Source organism: Ovis aries, chromosome 5 (genome assembly GCF_016772045.2).
Source record: "Ovis aries strain OAR_USU_Benz2616 breed Rambouillet chromosome 5, ARS-UI_Ramb_v3.0, whole genome shotgun sequence".
NCBI lineage: Eukaryota > Metazoa > Chordata > Mammalia > Artiodactyla > Bovidae > Ovis > Ovis aries.
In genome coordinates this window covers 48,532,022-48,546,893 of record NC_056058.1, presented here as the reverse complement: position 1 = coordinate 48,546,893, position 14,872 = coordinate 48,532,022, and the positions used below count along the sequence as shown (strand labels likewise).

The 14,872-nt window shown below is 57.3% G+C and overlaps 1 protein-coding gene across 8 annotated transcripts in view; it reads right to left on the bottom strand.

Annotated features, from left to right (window-relative positions):
- Positions 1-273: 273 nt before the first annotated feature.
- Positions 274-14,872, bottom strand: part of CXXC5 (CXXC finger protein 5) — a 35,428-nt gene continuing 20,829 nt past the window's right edge. For all 8 annotated transcript variants that reach the window (XM_042250956.1, XM_060415837.1, XM_027970302.3 and 5 more), the window contains 2 exons: positions 2,848-3,911; positions 274-1,316 (listed from right to left, as the gene is read on the bottom strand). In XM_042250956.1, the coding sequence (XP_042106890.1) occupies positions 1,272-1,316; positions 2,848-3,750 (948 nt within the window). In that variant the 5' untranslated portion in view covers positions 3,751-3,911 and the 3' untranslated portion in view covers positions 274-1,271. The remainder of the gene's footprint in view (positions 1,317-2,847; positions 3,912-14,872) is intronic.

Genomic DNA, 14,872 nt, shown 5'->3' with positions numbered 1-14,872 from the left:
GTTTCAGCAGGGGGCGGGGGGGCACAATCAGGCAGGTGAGGTGCTCCAATACCGGCCACTTTCAGATTTAAGAGCATTTCCATCCTGTCCGCCAGGCTGGCTGCTCTGGCTTGCCCCATTTCTGGATTCAATGAAGACCTCACTTCCCGAGAAATCCCACTCTCAGTGTCCCCAGGCCATCCTTCCTCCTTCCCAGGGTCGTCCCAGACAACCCCTGCCCGGCAACAGTCCCCAAGCAAGGCCCCAAACCCGGACAGCAAGAAGCCAGTGGTGTTTCGTGACACAAACATGCATTCGTTTTATTCACAAAACAGCCTGGTTTCCTAAAACAATACAAACAGCATGTTCATCAGCAGGAAGCTGGCCATGAGCAAGGGGGCCCAGGCCACAGGGGGGCCCTGGGCACCCACCTCCACCGGCAGGGGGCCACGCAGGGAAGTCCTCTCTTCTGTTGCCATCAGTAAGGCCAGAAAAAAGGACTTATTTTCTCTAAGGTAAGTAGCCAGGATCAGAAATAGAGACATGGGCTCCCCAGATCTCAATAGATAAATGAACAGAACTTTCACTTTTGCAAAATCATCACTGTTAGGGTTGGGGGGGCTCCCATTCTGGGGCCCCTGGGTGCCCCGGGGGTAGGTGGGCTGCCCCCTCCCGCGCTGTGAGCACCTAGCGGCAGCTCCACACGCGTGAATGGATACAGAGGGGCTTCGACACGGCGCCATCAACATTCTCTTTATAAACATGAGTGGATTCTCCAGGCAAACTATGCACTATTTCATGGTCGGAAAGAATCAAAGGAAGTTTAAATGAGGGTGGAGTTAAACTGTGCTAAATTACAGTAGTGCTTATTAGTAACTAGATTTCAAAAGGTTACAGAAAATTTACATTCTCTACACAAAAACTGCATCTCCTGCACAGACAACATCGACATCGACACAGGAAGGAAACTGATTGTCCATTCTTTGCCCAGGAAGTCTCGGTACTTTATAGATTCGTCTTTACCTCTTGTTTTTTGTTGTTGTTGTTGTTCTTCTTCTTCCAAAAAAAGCAGTTAAATTTTTTTTCTTTTCTTTTTCTTTTTTATACTAGGGACGTGGAGATGTTAAAACGACAACAAAAAATATATATATAAAAACAGGAATGAAATCTGTGAGAGAATATTTTTGGTTCTAAAGACGGGTGCATCCGTTTGTCTTCGCCCGAATCCCTTGCCGGAGACCACACGAGCAGTGACATTGCACGGAGAGGGCAGCTTTGGGTTCCCGCCGCCGTCACTGAAACCACCGGAAGGCGGCTCCCGTCGGAAGCATCACCTTCTGGCGGGGGCGGGAGACAAAAACAAGGAGAGAGTTCAGTCAGGGTCCGGCTGGGCCTGGCGCAAAGACGTTCCCCCGTGGATGGCCTCCTGGCAGAGGGATGGGCATGGAGTAAAAGCAGCCACCCCGTGGAGTTCCTGCCATCCTGGCTGGGCCAGAGGAGCCTGGCCCGCTGGCCACTGGAGGGCCTGGAGCACCCGGAGCACCCTGAGGCCCGCTGAGCCACTGTGCCCAGGAACCCTCCTTCTGGCCAAGAAGACCCCTTTCCCTGGTCCAGAGGCCACAAGCGCCAGGCGGCCCTGGTGCCTCTAGTTGTGTTCACGTTTCTGTTGAATGAGCGTGTACGCATGTGCACTGGACACACACAAGGATGTGTGCCTTGAGCTATTCTACAGTGTGTAGTGTGTCTGGAGCTGTGGTGAAGTGGAAGGATGCTTGCTGTGTTTATTAAGACACTGCATCTATAATAAGACTGTGTACAAGGCAGGATGTGTGTGTATATCTGTCTGACTCTACACAAGAGGAGAGTAGGTGCCTTTGTATGCATCCAGGTATGTTCTCTGGGCAGGAGAGCAGACATATGAGGTTTAGAGCTGGGTGAGGTGGAAGGGATAGCCACGCTGGGGTGCCATTATCATTTTGCAACCATTTTGGACATTTGTGTCAAGCCCATTTGCAGAGGGGAGGCAGGGCAGAGACAGCAGGCTGAAAAGATGCTTTTGTACCCAGGCCTGGCATCACAGTGAAGCTGTCATGGCTGGGGACATGAGGACAGGCCCTGCCACAAGGATGGAGAGAAAGCATCACGGAATCTTTCTGCCTTCTCAAAACCAATCCACAGTGGGCAAGCTTTGCCCACATCCCAGGCTCAAGCCACCTCCCAGGCCCATAGGAACCCTGGCCATTAACTATGCAGCCAGACTGAACTTGGAGCCTCTAGGCACCCCAAGTCTGTCAGTTAGATGCCCAGAGCTAGGGGCTTCCAGGACTCAGGGCAGAGCAGTTGGCACTGGAGCTGCTCTATTCTTGGGAAAGGTCTGAAGGGACAAACGGAGGGCTTATCCCTCAAACCCAGAGGATCTACAGGGGACAGAACCCCTCAAGTGGGGCAGGGCAAAGTCCCAGAATCTTAGGTCACAAACTGGAAACTTTAGGACATGTCTGAAAGTCAGAGACTTAGGACCTGTGTGGGAATCTCAATATCTGACCCAGAATGCTGGGTGGTGCGGGGTGGGGGCTGGGAGGGGTGGCATTCCGAGTCCTGGGGCCTGGAGGGAATGTTAGGCCCCCATGTGGAATTACGTGCTTGCCTAGGTTGCAGACTACAACCTAAGGGCATCTTGGGATGTGGCTCTGACTCTCGGGGCAGTGAACTGGTGTCTTGGAGCCTGGCCTAAAACTGCAGAGCCCAGGGACAGCGGGGCATCCTGGACACAGGCCCAAGCAGGAAAGGTGGGGATGGGGATGGGGGTGGGTTTGGACTGCCAGACAGACGCAAGAGCCCACACACCTCCCTCTAAGGCGCCGTTACCTCCAGAGCAGCGGAAGGCTTCTTTTTGAGTTCCTCACATTTTCTGAATTTGCAAATCTGATGGCCAGTCTTTCGGTTCCTACAACTGCTGCACTGCTCGCAGTTGATGCGCCGCCGGCAGGGCGCACACATGCCGCAGCGTTTCCGCTTCTTCTTGCCGGAGCTGATGGCGGAGGCCAGCTCTCCCTGCATGGGGTACTCAGCCAGGCCGGCCATGTGCAGCGCGCTCTCAGCCAGGAACACGCCCGCGGGGGTCATGATGAAGAGGCCCGGGTTGATGGGAAAGGCGCCCAGGTAGGGGAAGTCGGACTGGCCATTGAGGGCTTCGGCACCCGCCACAGCCTCCATGTCGGGCAGGCCGGCGCCCGCTTCGCTCATCAGCGGTAGGTGCTCCTGCACCACGCGCTTCAACATCTCCGTGGACTGCGCAAACTGCTGCAGTGTCAGCTGTCCCTCGGCCGCCAGCTCCGTGGCGCGCTCCGCCTTGCTCAGCAGGCTGGCCACAGCACCGCTTTTGTGCTTTGAGGTAGAGTTGCTTTTGTCCACAGCCATGGCCGCCGCCAGGTCGTGCCCGTTGGCCAACAGGGAGGCGGCGGCTGCAGCCGCCTTTTCGGCTGACTCCCCGCCCATCATGCTGCCACCGCCACTGCCGCCGCTGCCCCCAAATGAAGAGTAGTGGGAGAGGGGGCGGGAGCGGCGCAGGCTCTTGTTGAGGGGTTCACTGATGATGCCGCTCTTGTTCCGCCGCTCGGGGGGTGGGGCATCATCTGCCACCGAGGCTGGCGCAGCAGCGGCCACCGCCGCACTCTTGTCTGCCGCTCCCGCCTTTGGGCCACTGCTGCCATTGGTGCTGCTGCTGCTGCTGCCACCGGTGTCCTGGGGGCTACTGCTGAGGCTCGACATGGTGGGGCCGAGGCCCGGACCCCGCTGCCGGGGGAGCCTGCCAACTGCGGGGGGTCCACAGACAAGCACCGGGGTCCTGCCGCCCAGGACAGAGAGACCTGGTGGGAGTTGCCCCTCAGCGCAGGTACATGGTCGGGTGTCCACGTGGAAGTGCTTTCACTCTGTCGGGACAAGAGGATGGATACAGGGTCAGAGTGGCAAACACCTCCCGCTGCCACCAACTGCATCACCACGGTAACCACCACAGCCTCACCAGGGCATTCATCAAGTGCCAGCCAAAGTTAGGAATTTCTCATTTGTACTATCTCAGTTAAGACTCATAAAAAACCTACAAATGTTGGCTAGGAATACCCTATCTGATAAGGTGAGGAAGACAAGGTTTGGGAGAAGAACTGACTGTCCCATGGATACATGACCACTCAGCAACGCAGTGGAGGCTCAGCCGGGTCCCCCTGCTAGGGTCTGGGAGGACCTCACGGAGGCAGGCGGTCCTTCCTGTCGGGGGAGTGGAGATGGAGAGAGCGGAAGAGCTCCATTAACCTCAGAGGTTACCCTTTGCTTCCTAATCTTTCACTGACCCAATTATGGAGAAGAGGGGTGGACACAGAGCTTGGCAATACAGACCAAAGTATGGAAGCTGCTTCTGGATGCTTATTAGAGATTCCTAATTGCTGTGTTAAGCCTTCAGTTGTGTTCGACTCTTTGCAACCCTGTGGACTGTAGCCTGCCAGGCTCCCCTGTCCACAGGATTCTTCAGACAAGAATACTAGATTGCGTTGCCATTTCCTTCTCCAAGTGATCTTCCCAACTCAGGTATCGAACCTAGGTCTCCCGCATTGCAGGCAGATACCATCTGAGCCACCAGGGAAGCCGAAGATGCCTAAGACACATTAATTATCTCAAGGCTCTGTCAAGTCCTGCAGGTAAAGGTAAGTGACTTTGTTTCACAGAATTTGCCAAACAGAGCACAGAAGGAGCATGTACCCTCCTGCTAGAGGGCAGGCAGCCCTGTGCCAGAGGACAAGCCTTCTCCTGTAAGAGTAGGGGGCCACCCTTGTGCATCCATCAGCACATACTCCCCACTCCCTCTCAAACCTCAAGACCCACGTTTGTCTCTAGACAGGCCTCACTGCTGTGCCCCAGCCTGGCTCCCAGATGGGTCTGGAGGGAGCTCCCAGTGGGAGCAGAGAGCACAGAGTGGACTCTGGGCCAAAGGGAACTCTGGCTGTTGCAAGCTGGGACCAAGAGGAGGTGTGACCCTCTCAGGAATGAAGTCTGTTCCTTGGCCATGTCCACGTGTAGGGGTGCCCCTTCCCAAGACAGAGCCTGTTCTGCTCAGGCCCCAAGACTAAGGCATGTGAGCAGCCAGGCTCCTTGGCCAGAGCTCTGGAAGAAACTGTTCCAGATGGAGCTGAGTGGTAGTTTCCTCATCAGCCCTGGCTCCCTAGCATCTGCCTGCTGCGGCCCAGCAACCCCCAAGAGAGGGGTGGGAGGACAGGGCCCCGCCAGGAGCAGCTGGCGACTCACGGGGGAGGCGCACATCTGGCCGGGCCTGTCCCGCCCTGGGCTTGGGGGTGGCGCACATTGCATCTCTGTCCCCAGGCAACCCCACCATCCCCCAGTCACGGAACTCAGCCTGTCCTGGGAGGTCATCCAGCCCAAGCCTGTGAACTGACAGAAGGGGAAATCAAGGCCCTGGGCAGGTAGGGCCCCTGGCCCAGGACTGCTAAGAAGCAGCCATGAGGAGAAGCGAGAGCTGGCAAGGGAGAAGCGAGTGCTGGCAAGGGAAAAGCTCCATTCTCCGGGGTTAGGCAAAGGGCAGGCATCAGCAGCTAGCCAGCCACTCTGCCTCCCCAGCAGGTACTGGCCCATCTAAGCTCCTTCGTAGTAAAGGTGGATGAGTGGTGAGGAAGAGTTGGGCAAGCTGGCAGATTCCACTAGGACAAACCCAGGATGGCCTGGCGAGGTGTCCAGACTGGGCCAGGGAGTGTCAGAGGGGTCAGAGTCACAGTAAGAGGAAAGGAGGGAGAGTGCATATATACATCCCAGGATAGCTATGCTTTATTCTACCCACTAAGACTCTAGCCCAGGCAGGCCGTTGGGCCCTTATCATCAGAGATCAGGGCCCCTCCAGGCATCAGGGACCCCGGCTGGGTGTGGGGGACCATGACCACTGAGACCAGGGCCAGTGACTATCATGCCCAGTCACCCAGCCCCTGGCCCATCTGAGCGCAACTACCCTGCCCTGGACCACAGCCCCAGATGCAGGGTGAGGGAAAAGATAGGAGGAGGCAGGCGCCCGCGGGCTGGAGAGGTGGGGAGGGGAGCAGTCTGTGCCCCAGCCCCTCTGTGCGTCCCCCGCCTCTGAGGCCTGCAGGCTGGTGGCAGAAATCGATAGCTGCATTAACGCTGCTTTTGCTCCACTCCCTCCCTCCTTCCAGCTCCACGATCTGGCTCTGCGTGTGGGGCGGGCAGGTCAATTAGAAGTCAGCTCCCTCCGACACAGACACAGCCACACAGCCGGGCCTGTGTTCAGGCTAAGTCTCTCTCCGCTTTTGTCTCCATACCGAGTCTCTCTTGGTGGGGACCTAATCTCACGTTGTTAGTCTCTGGCCCCCTTTTTGAATCTCTCCAATCTGTCATTTTCTGTCCTTCCTCAGGGACTCCCCTCCCCCAGCCCCCCCCCCCCCCCCCCCACCCCCAACCTCCCCACTAGGTCCTGGGACATGCTGAGCTCAGGCCCAGAGGACGTGATATGTCATGGAACAGGTGCTGCAGGCAGTGAACGCTGGTCTGTCAGCCTCAGAAAGTGAAGTTGGGGGTACGCAAGGAGGACTGGCACACAGGGTAACTCTGTCCTGAAACCCCAGGGCGGGCAAATACCAACCTCTAGTCCCCATGGCCTGGTCCCCAACCAAGGCTGTCCCAGATCTGCCGCATACCTGGCCCATCTCCTTCAGACCCTGGGAAAAGCTGACGCCCTCGTCCCAGCGGACAACTGACCACAGGGCTCATGGGCTCTACTCATGAAAGGGGAAGACATAAGAGGAGACCTTCTCCCAGGCCCCAGCCTCTACCGCAAGGCACACAGCAACCCTCTCCCAGGCCAGAAAGGGCCTGGCAGTGCCCAGGCGGCAGGGGAGGAGCCAGGGCTGCGTTGAAGCGGAGCGGGAATGAGCGGGAGGGAAAGCTGGCGGGCAGGCGGGCGGCGGCGGGCGCATCCATCATCGGCCCTGCCAGGAACGCATCCAGCCCCCAAAAAGAAATACTGCGCCTGAGGAGGGACAACAAAGGGCTCCGTTTCATCAGCAATGCGGAGCCAGCGCCCCGCCGCCCCGCCAGCCGCGGTCAGCCCACAAAGGACCCCTTTGTCCATGCAGGAGCCAGGCCGGCCGGGAGTGGGGACCAGGGGCTGACGGGCGGGGACAGAGCCCAGGGGGCGGGGGTGGGGGGGAACCAGTCATGGAGCACTAGGGGGCAGAGGGGGAAGAATAGAGACAGGTGGTGGGGACAGAGAATCTGAGACACAGAACTCAAGGGGTGGGTCAGAGAAAGGGGCTGAGGGAGGACAGAGTAAAGGGTCAAGGTTAGAGCATCGTGGGGAGCAGAGACTGGGGCAACTGGGTTCAGAGATGCAGGCTACCTGGCCCAGCCCAGGGATGAGAGGATCTGAGAGACATGGAGACAGAACCCTGAGGGGAATCTCAGATGTGAGGGCCTGGGGACCAAGAGAAGGCAGTTGGACATGCCCCTGGGAGAGGGAAGTGGAGGCAGAGGTGGGGGAGACCAGATGAGCCCTGGGCCGCTCTGGTCCAAGGCCGGGGAGGAAGAGACAGGAAGGAGGGCTGGGGGTCAGGGCTTCCTGCTCTCAGGGCCGAGCTGTGGGGCCCCACCTCCTGCAGGCTGGAGCTCACTGGCTATCCTGGGACGTGAGAGACAGTCAAAGCTGGGGCCACTCCTCCCTCTACTCCCAGACCCAGGCCAGCCCCAGAAAATATGGGACATGGCCCCTCCCTAACCAGCTCTCGCCAAGTGACATTCAGGCTCCCTTACCTAAGGGACCCTATCTGCTAGCATTTTGTGAGCACCTACTGCGTCCCTGGCCTTGTACTCCCATGTTCTACATGTTCTCTCTCCCTTCTGATTCCTCCCCAGGACTCAAGGAACCGAACTATGAACCAACTCCAGATATGAAGAAATTGAGGTTCAGAGAGGTTCAAGCTGTCGGGCCAAAGTCAAAGAGTGGTTCCCTGTAGGGGGAGAACTTGAACCCAGAGCCCAAATGTTAGTCACCTTGCTTTGTGACTGCTTTTGCTTTACTAGGGAAAGGTGACCCAGCCACCCTGAGGCTGCCCTCATCCCCTCCCTGCGGGTTGTTACCATGCTTGTCACCTTTACGTGGTTGGGGGCATGAGCTGTCACAGGCCCCAGGGGAATGTCCCCACCCGGGAGCTTGGAGATACCCAAGCAGGAACAGGGAATGCTGGACCAGTGACGTCATAATGCCAGCTGGCAATGAGGTCACCAGAGGTGGTGGCAGAGTGCTCACTCCACCCTCTGTGCCAGGGGAGCCCAAACTGTCCTCAGCAGGACTCTGTCCCGGGTCCTCCAGGCTACACAGCAATGGGCAGGGGGTGGGGCAGGAGGGCATGTGGGGTGGGCTGGAGCTGTCTGCATGGAGACCTGCACACAGGTGGCCACGGTGAGATGTTCTAGACCTTGCACACAGTAGCAGTAGCAGCCCCATGTCCTGTGGTCCTAGGAAGATACAGACCAGACTGGCACTGCTCTGGAGGGTTACAAAGGAGCTGGGCCGATGGGCACATGAACCAACGTGAAATGGGAGGGTGGGAAAAGGATCGAGCGGGACACCGGGACCTTTCTGGAGGAAGGGGCTGCTTAGCCTGTGAGTTAAGGATAAGGAGAGGTTACCAACATGGACACAAGCTTGAAAGGGTTCCCAAGAAAAGGGGAAGCGGGGGCGAGGTGTGGCTATGAGGTTGGCAGGGTTTCAACTGGGAAGGGCCTTGAAGTCAAGAACAGGATTTTTTTTAAACATTTACTGAGGTATAGTTGACATACTACAAAATTCACCCATTTCAAAGTATGTAATTCAATCACTTTTAGTGAATTTATGGAGTTGTGCAACTATCCCCTACTCCTCTGCTGGTTGGAACAGCTGTCCCGCCTGCCGAAGGAGGGCTTCCTGGAAGAGGCAGCATTATCAGGGCCTTCAGGATCCCAGGTGTGGCCTGGTAGAGCCCACCAGTGTTGTAGACTTGCAGACCCTGTCTCATTGAACCCTTCCCCACACTTACGTGCTACACCCCCTCACATCCCTCCAATCCACCTTGATGGGCTGGTGTCCTTGGTCTCCAATGGAGAGGGGGCGTTGGACAGACTGACTGATGGTGGGCAGGCCAGACCACAGGCTATGGTGGTTGAACTAAGCTGAGCAACTGGGTGTGTGTGGGGGTTTCCATCTCTGATTTCCATGATTCAGCCTGGGGAGTTTCCAGAGGGGAAAAAAAAAAGCCCTACTCAGGCCTAAGGAGATACACACGGGGACACTAGTCTTGGAGGCCAGGAGAAATGCAGGCCTTACTAGAGAAACCAGGGCACACAGCCAGCTATGGATAGACACACACATACAAGGACACATTGACCACTGTTAGCACCCAGCAGATGGTCTGGAACGGGCCACACCCTCAATGCCACTAGGGTCTCCCTAAGACTAACACCCCAAGACCAACTGCCAAGGACAGAATGGGGGTGGAGGCTGCAGTCCTATTTCCTTGACTCCACACTCCTCAGGCAGGCTCAGCCCCCTTCCCTAAGGACTGATACATGCTGCTGAGAAAACCCAGGAGTATATGGGGTTCTGCCTGCCCTTACAGAGCTCCCAAAAGGAGCTGAAGGAGGAGATCAACCCATTTCATGGACAAAAACACTGAGGCCCCAGGCAGGAGGTATGCCCTGACATGGGGCTTCTAGGGAATGAGGTAAGGATCCTGGGACACCTCTGATAAAGACAAGGCCTTCCTCAACAGGCACCTCCTTTGGGCGATGTTCCTTCTTTAGAAAGGTCATAGGAGCCGGAGGACTCTCCTTACTGTGTGACTGTGGCATATGGCCTCTGAGCCAGTTTCCCCATCTGTAACATGGCACCATGAGGATAACAGCTAACACATATGGGGACCTTTCTATGTGCTAGACAGTGGACATGCCTTGTCTCATAGAATCCTCATATCTACTTTCTGAAGGAAGTACTATGATTGCCCTATTTAGAACAGACAGTTTGATAAGCAATTGTGAGAAAATGATTGCCTCCCTGTTTGGGAGCTCCTGGATCATAGACTAAGGTTTCCCAAAGTGGAGATGTCTGAGCTGACACTAGCCTGAGATCAGAGCCCACACTTTCTTAGGACCTCCCTCCTGGTGGGCTTCACCACAGGACAAGCCAGGGAAAGCCAACTCAGAGATATTCGGTCCCCACTGGGAGAGGGCATGTATTCAGAGGACTGGCCAGGGCCTGGAGTCGGCAGGTCCAGGTTTGTGGCTCCATCCTGTCCCTTCTTGCTAACTTTGACACCTTTCCCCGCACTCAGCCTCAGCTTCCATCTGTAAAATAGAGATCAATGGTTCTTGCTCCTCACCCCAAGCTACAGAAACCATGAGCCCAGAAGGGCCTGTGGGGAAGGAGGTGGAGAGATACAGAAAAAAGAGTGCAGATAGCAACCCAAATCCAGATAGCAACCTCCAAATCCCAGGAGGGAGATTTTTCAGATGGGAAACTGAAGCTTGGAGAAAAGGGTTCTGAGCAGGCCAAAGGGTTGGGACCAAGCTCCAGAGGATATGAGGCTGATTGGGGTGAGGAGCATCCAGCCCCCTCCCTTTCCTATCTCCCCAGAGGACATGATAATAGCAGACCTCAATATTGAGCACTTGCTCTCTGCTACGTATTGTGCTAAGCATTTCACATACATTTTCTCACTGAAATCTAACTCTGTAACTACTATTAACCCCATTTACAAATGAGAGTCACCTGCCTAAGGTCACTAGGTCAATCAGCACAAGAGTCGGGATTTGAAACCGATCTCTGCAACTCCAGGGCCTGGCTCTCCAGCACTGCCCAAAAGTTCCGAGGCACATTTTGGCTAGAGGGTGAGGTCCAGGGGCACCCTCAGCCTAGCGGAACCCTCTTGGTTTCTCATTGGTCCTGGGGGGGAGGGGGGTAGTTCTCAGGCTCTGAGCAAAACACTTTGGGACGCTGTCACAGAGAAGTCTGCAGCTGTACCCTAAGGCCCAGGAAGACAGGGGAAGGGGCTGCGGGTGGGCCGGACGGGCCAGGCTGGGCCAGAGCTCCGGGCATTCCGGCGGCCTCCGCAGGAAGCAGAATGGGACGGAAACCGGCTCCTGCCTCCTCCCCCAGAATCCTGTGGGCAGCCTAGCCGGCCTGCACAGAGGCCCTCTTTGTGCCTGCCCCAACCCGCCACCCGCGGCTGGCCCAGGGTTTTGAGTTTCCTGGGGGGTGGGGGCCCCACCACTGCTAAACCTCCAGCTACCTCCGCCTCTTAGAGGCAGTCACAGCAGTCCGCAGCTGGAGGAGGAAGTGAGTGATGACCAGGGCTACCCCAAAGACCCCGGGGCCTGACGTGTGTCCACATCTCATTCCCCCAACACACCCTAATCAGGGGCTGGAGGTGGGCAAAGGGACCCAGAGACAGAGCCTGAGAGGCCACACCCCTGAGCCTGCCCTCCCCGCCAGCTGTCACCAAGCCCATCCTGACCCATCCAAGACTCTCCCATCCCATTCCATCTCAGTGCACTTGTGCCCAGGCTGGTGGACATCCATGGAGGCTGGCCAGGTGGGTAGGGTGACCCATCTGTCAATCATCATTTCCTATTTTCCAGGAACTCCCTGGACATATAAAATGCATCCAAGGGAAGGCCTCAAGCTCACTTCAGCATTTCAGGGGTCCAAAGCTCCTTGGGTGTTGCAAGTGCTCAAGAACACAGAACCCCAGGGGGCACGCTCGAGTTGGAGTGTATATGGTGAGGAGCAGCACTAGGGCCAAGTATATCTGCGTGTGTCCCCCTGGGAGGTGTGTCAGAAACCTGTGCACATTGCATGCATGAGAATGTGTATCTGGGGCTGTGCCCAGGTGTGCGTGTACAGTCTCAGTTATTACTCTGTGGTTTTAAGTACTGATATACAAATGGGGCTTAGATACCAGTGGAGGTGGAGGTCTCTGTGTGACCTGTGTGTAGGAGTGGAGTGTGGCTATCTGCATCTGTGGATGGATGTGTATGACTGAGTGTGCAGTGGGTTCTCCTGGCCTGTCGTGTGTGTGTGTGTGTGTGTGTGTGCGCGCGCGCATGTATGCACACGTGTGCATGCACTCACTGAGTTCTATCAGGACCTCTGAGGGGTTCTGAGATACGGGTCTGGGGCTCAACTGGCATGGGGATGGTGCAGACAGGAACTCATGCCAGGTGCTAGGGCCCCTATGGAAACAGGAAGCTGCCCACAGGAACACCTGGGCTATGGTGGAGATTGGGCTCCACTCAGGTTCAGTCTGTACCCCTAAGAAATCAACCCAAGGCTCCACTAGCCAAAAAGCTGTCCCAGCCTCAAGGGAGGCACCTGCCTCATCTGCCATTCAAGACCCAACAACTCTGGCCAGCATCTAAACCTGTGTGCCTGGCCTGAGCGAGGAGAAAACTGGAAAACAAAAGCCCCCAGACCGCAGGCCCTCCCTGCAGAGGCGTGGGGGAGGCAGGCAAGAGGCGGGAGGCTCAGGAGGAGGGAGGGAGGTGTCGCCGCAGCCCCGGAACACAAAAATAATGAGGCGAGAGGGGCCATGGGGCCGAGCCGGCTGGTTCCGGAGTCGCTATCTGACCTTGACAGATGCCACAGCTGGGCGCCTGGAGAGGAGCCGCCGCCACAGTGCTGCAGAACAGCCCCCCCGCAACCCGCCACCTCCCCCAGACCGGGTCGATGGAGGTTCAGACAGGCCCCAGCCGCAGGCAGCCACCCCACCAGGTGGGAGCTGGGGGACCTCAGAGTGTAACCCAGTCAGGCAGCGGGTAGGGGGAGGAGATGGAGGCAAAGAGAGTGAGTGGGGGCAGGACCTGGGCACAGGAGGCAGCAGTGGGGTCTCCGGAGGGCACTCTGGCCCTCAGGTGTGGCTGTGTGTGTAGGAGAAAGATGTAGAGCGTACTATTGTGCTTGGGTAGCTATGAGGCTGAGAGTGTGTGGTTAAGAGAAGCAAGTTGTGAGTGTGGGTATAACAAAGATCATATATGTTTGTGTGTGTCCTTGGCATCACCGATCTCTCCTCTGCCCTCTTCCAGAGCCACACCTGTCCTGGCAGGAGCAACCCATGCTGGGGTCAGGGGTGGCAGGGTGCAAAGAGAGCCAAAAGCACCCTGATCCTTGGCTACCACCAAGTTTTGTCACTAGAAGACAGAGGAGAGGTGGCCCTGTGGTCTTCCTGGCCTCCCCTTTCTCACCCGCATGGGTGCTCCAGGCACAGAGACGGGCTTGGAGCTAGATACCACCACTCTGGGGACACCAGTGAGGGGCTGGGGTACAAGCTGCAGGAGGGGATGTTGGGCTAGAGGCGGATTAGCAATTCCGAGCACTGGCTACATAATTAAAAAATCATTACGGCAGGCGGGCGGGCAGAGCCATGTGAGCTCACGCTCAGAGCGGGTGGGGACACGGCCATGGTACTCCCCCTCCCACCGCTTCCCGGAGGAAAAATCCCACCTGCTAATATAATTATGGAAAAACACAAGCACAGAAATTCGGTTTCAGCAAACAACGTGCCTAAGTGCCCAGGGCCTGCCTGGCCCTCAGCACAGTGGGCAGGCTGGTCACCGGTGCCCAAGGCTCCCAGCGGTAAGCTGGGTCCAGACCCCCACCTCCTCCGCCTCAGCAGCCCCCAAGAGTGGGGGTGGAGGTGTGCGGGGGACATGTAAAGCCCAGCTCCTCAAATTCCAAATCCAACAGAAAACTGGCCTGTCCTGATAGTTGACAAATGGGGAAACTGAGGCTAAGGAATCCTTGTAAGGTTATGGTGTTTGTGGCAAAGCTACAGCACCAATGGGCCACCCCAAAACTCAAAACCCTCCCCTCCCCTGTAGTCCTCCAGCTTCCCTATCTCATCGGTCATCCCCCGGCCCCCTCCGCTCTCGGCTGAGGTGGGGGGTGTGTGTGGGACGCGACACACGAGCAGCTCTCTCCCTGAGTTGGAACTGGACTGTTCAAGTCAGGTACTCCAGCTCCGCCCAGCCCCTAACTACGCCGGGATCCTAGGGTGCGGGGGCGCAGGGAACCCCAGGCTCCCAGTTCAGGGACAGGGCGTCCTGGGCTCGGCTGGGTTAAGCTAGGCCAGCAAGGTTGGCTCCCGCCCCGGGAACGGCGGCCAGCTCTGGGGCACAGGCCCCAGATCGGCAGGAACAGCCGCCATCACCTCGGGCCTGGAGCGGGAGGCGGCGGCGCGGGGAGGGCAGCCGGGCCTAATTAGTCTGCCTGGGACCCGGGCGGGCGCCGGGGCGGCAGACGCGGCCGCCGGAGCCGCGCAGGCACGTCCGCGCCCGGCCGGGAGGCGGCGGGGAGCCGGGAGGCCGCGCGCCCTGGGACGCGGTGGGCCGGCCGGGCGGCCTGGGAAGGCCTGGGCTGAGGAGATGCCGGCCCCGAACAGGCCTGCCTTCCCTCATTCCTCTGTGCCACCAGGCGCAGCAATTAGAGGCTTTCAAAGTTTGTCCTTAATTGGTTTCATTTTTGCCTCATAAATGATTCATGGCCCTGGAGGTCTGGGAAGGAGAGGGAGTGGCAGGGGGAATTTGGGAGCCAGGCCCCCCACCTGAGGCTGGAGAGGGGCCTGAAACCTTTGCCCAGTTGAATACAGGGCTTGGGGAAGCCTCGGGCAGGTGGGATCCTCCAGCAAAAATAAAAACCCCCGGCCCTCTCCTCAGGGCACTAACTAATTAGGCCCAGAGCCACTGCAGCTGCTGGGGCCCTGGGAGGGTGAATAATAATATAATGATAACAAAATAAAAGTGTTAATAGTAATAATAAAGATGGTGAACACTTACAAAGTTCTCACTTAAG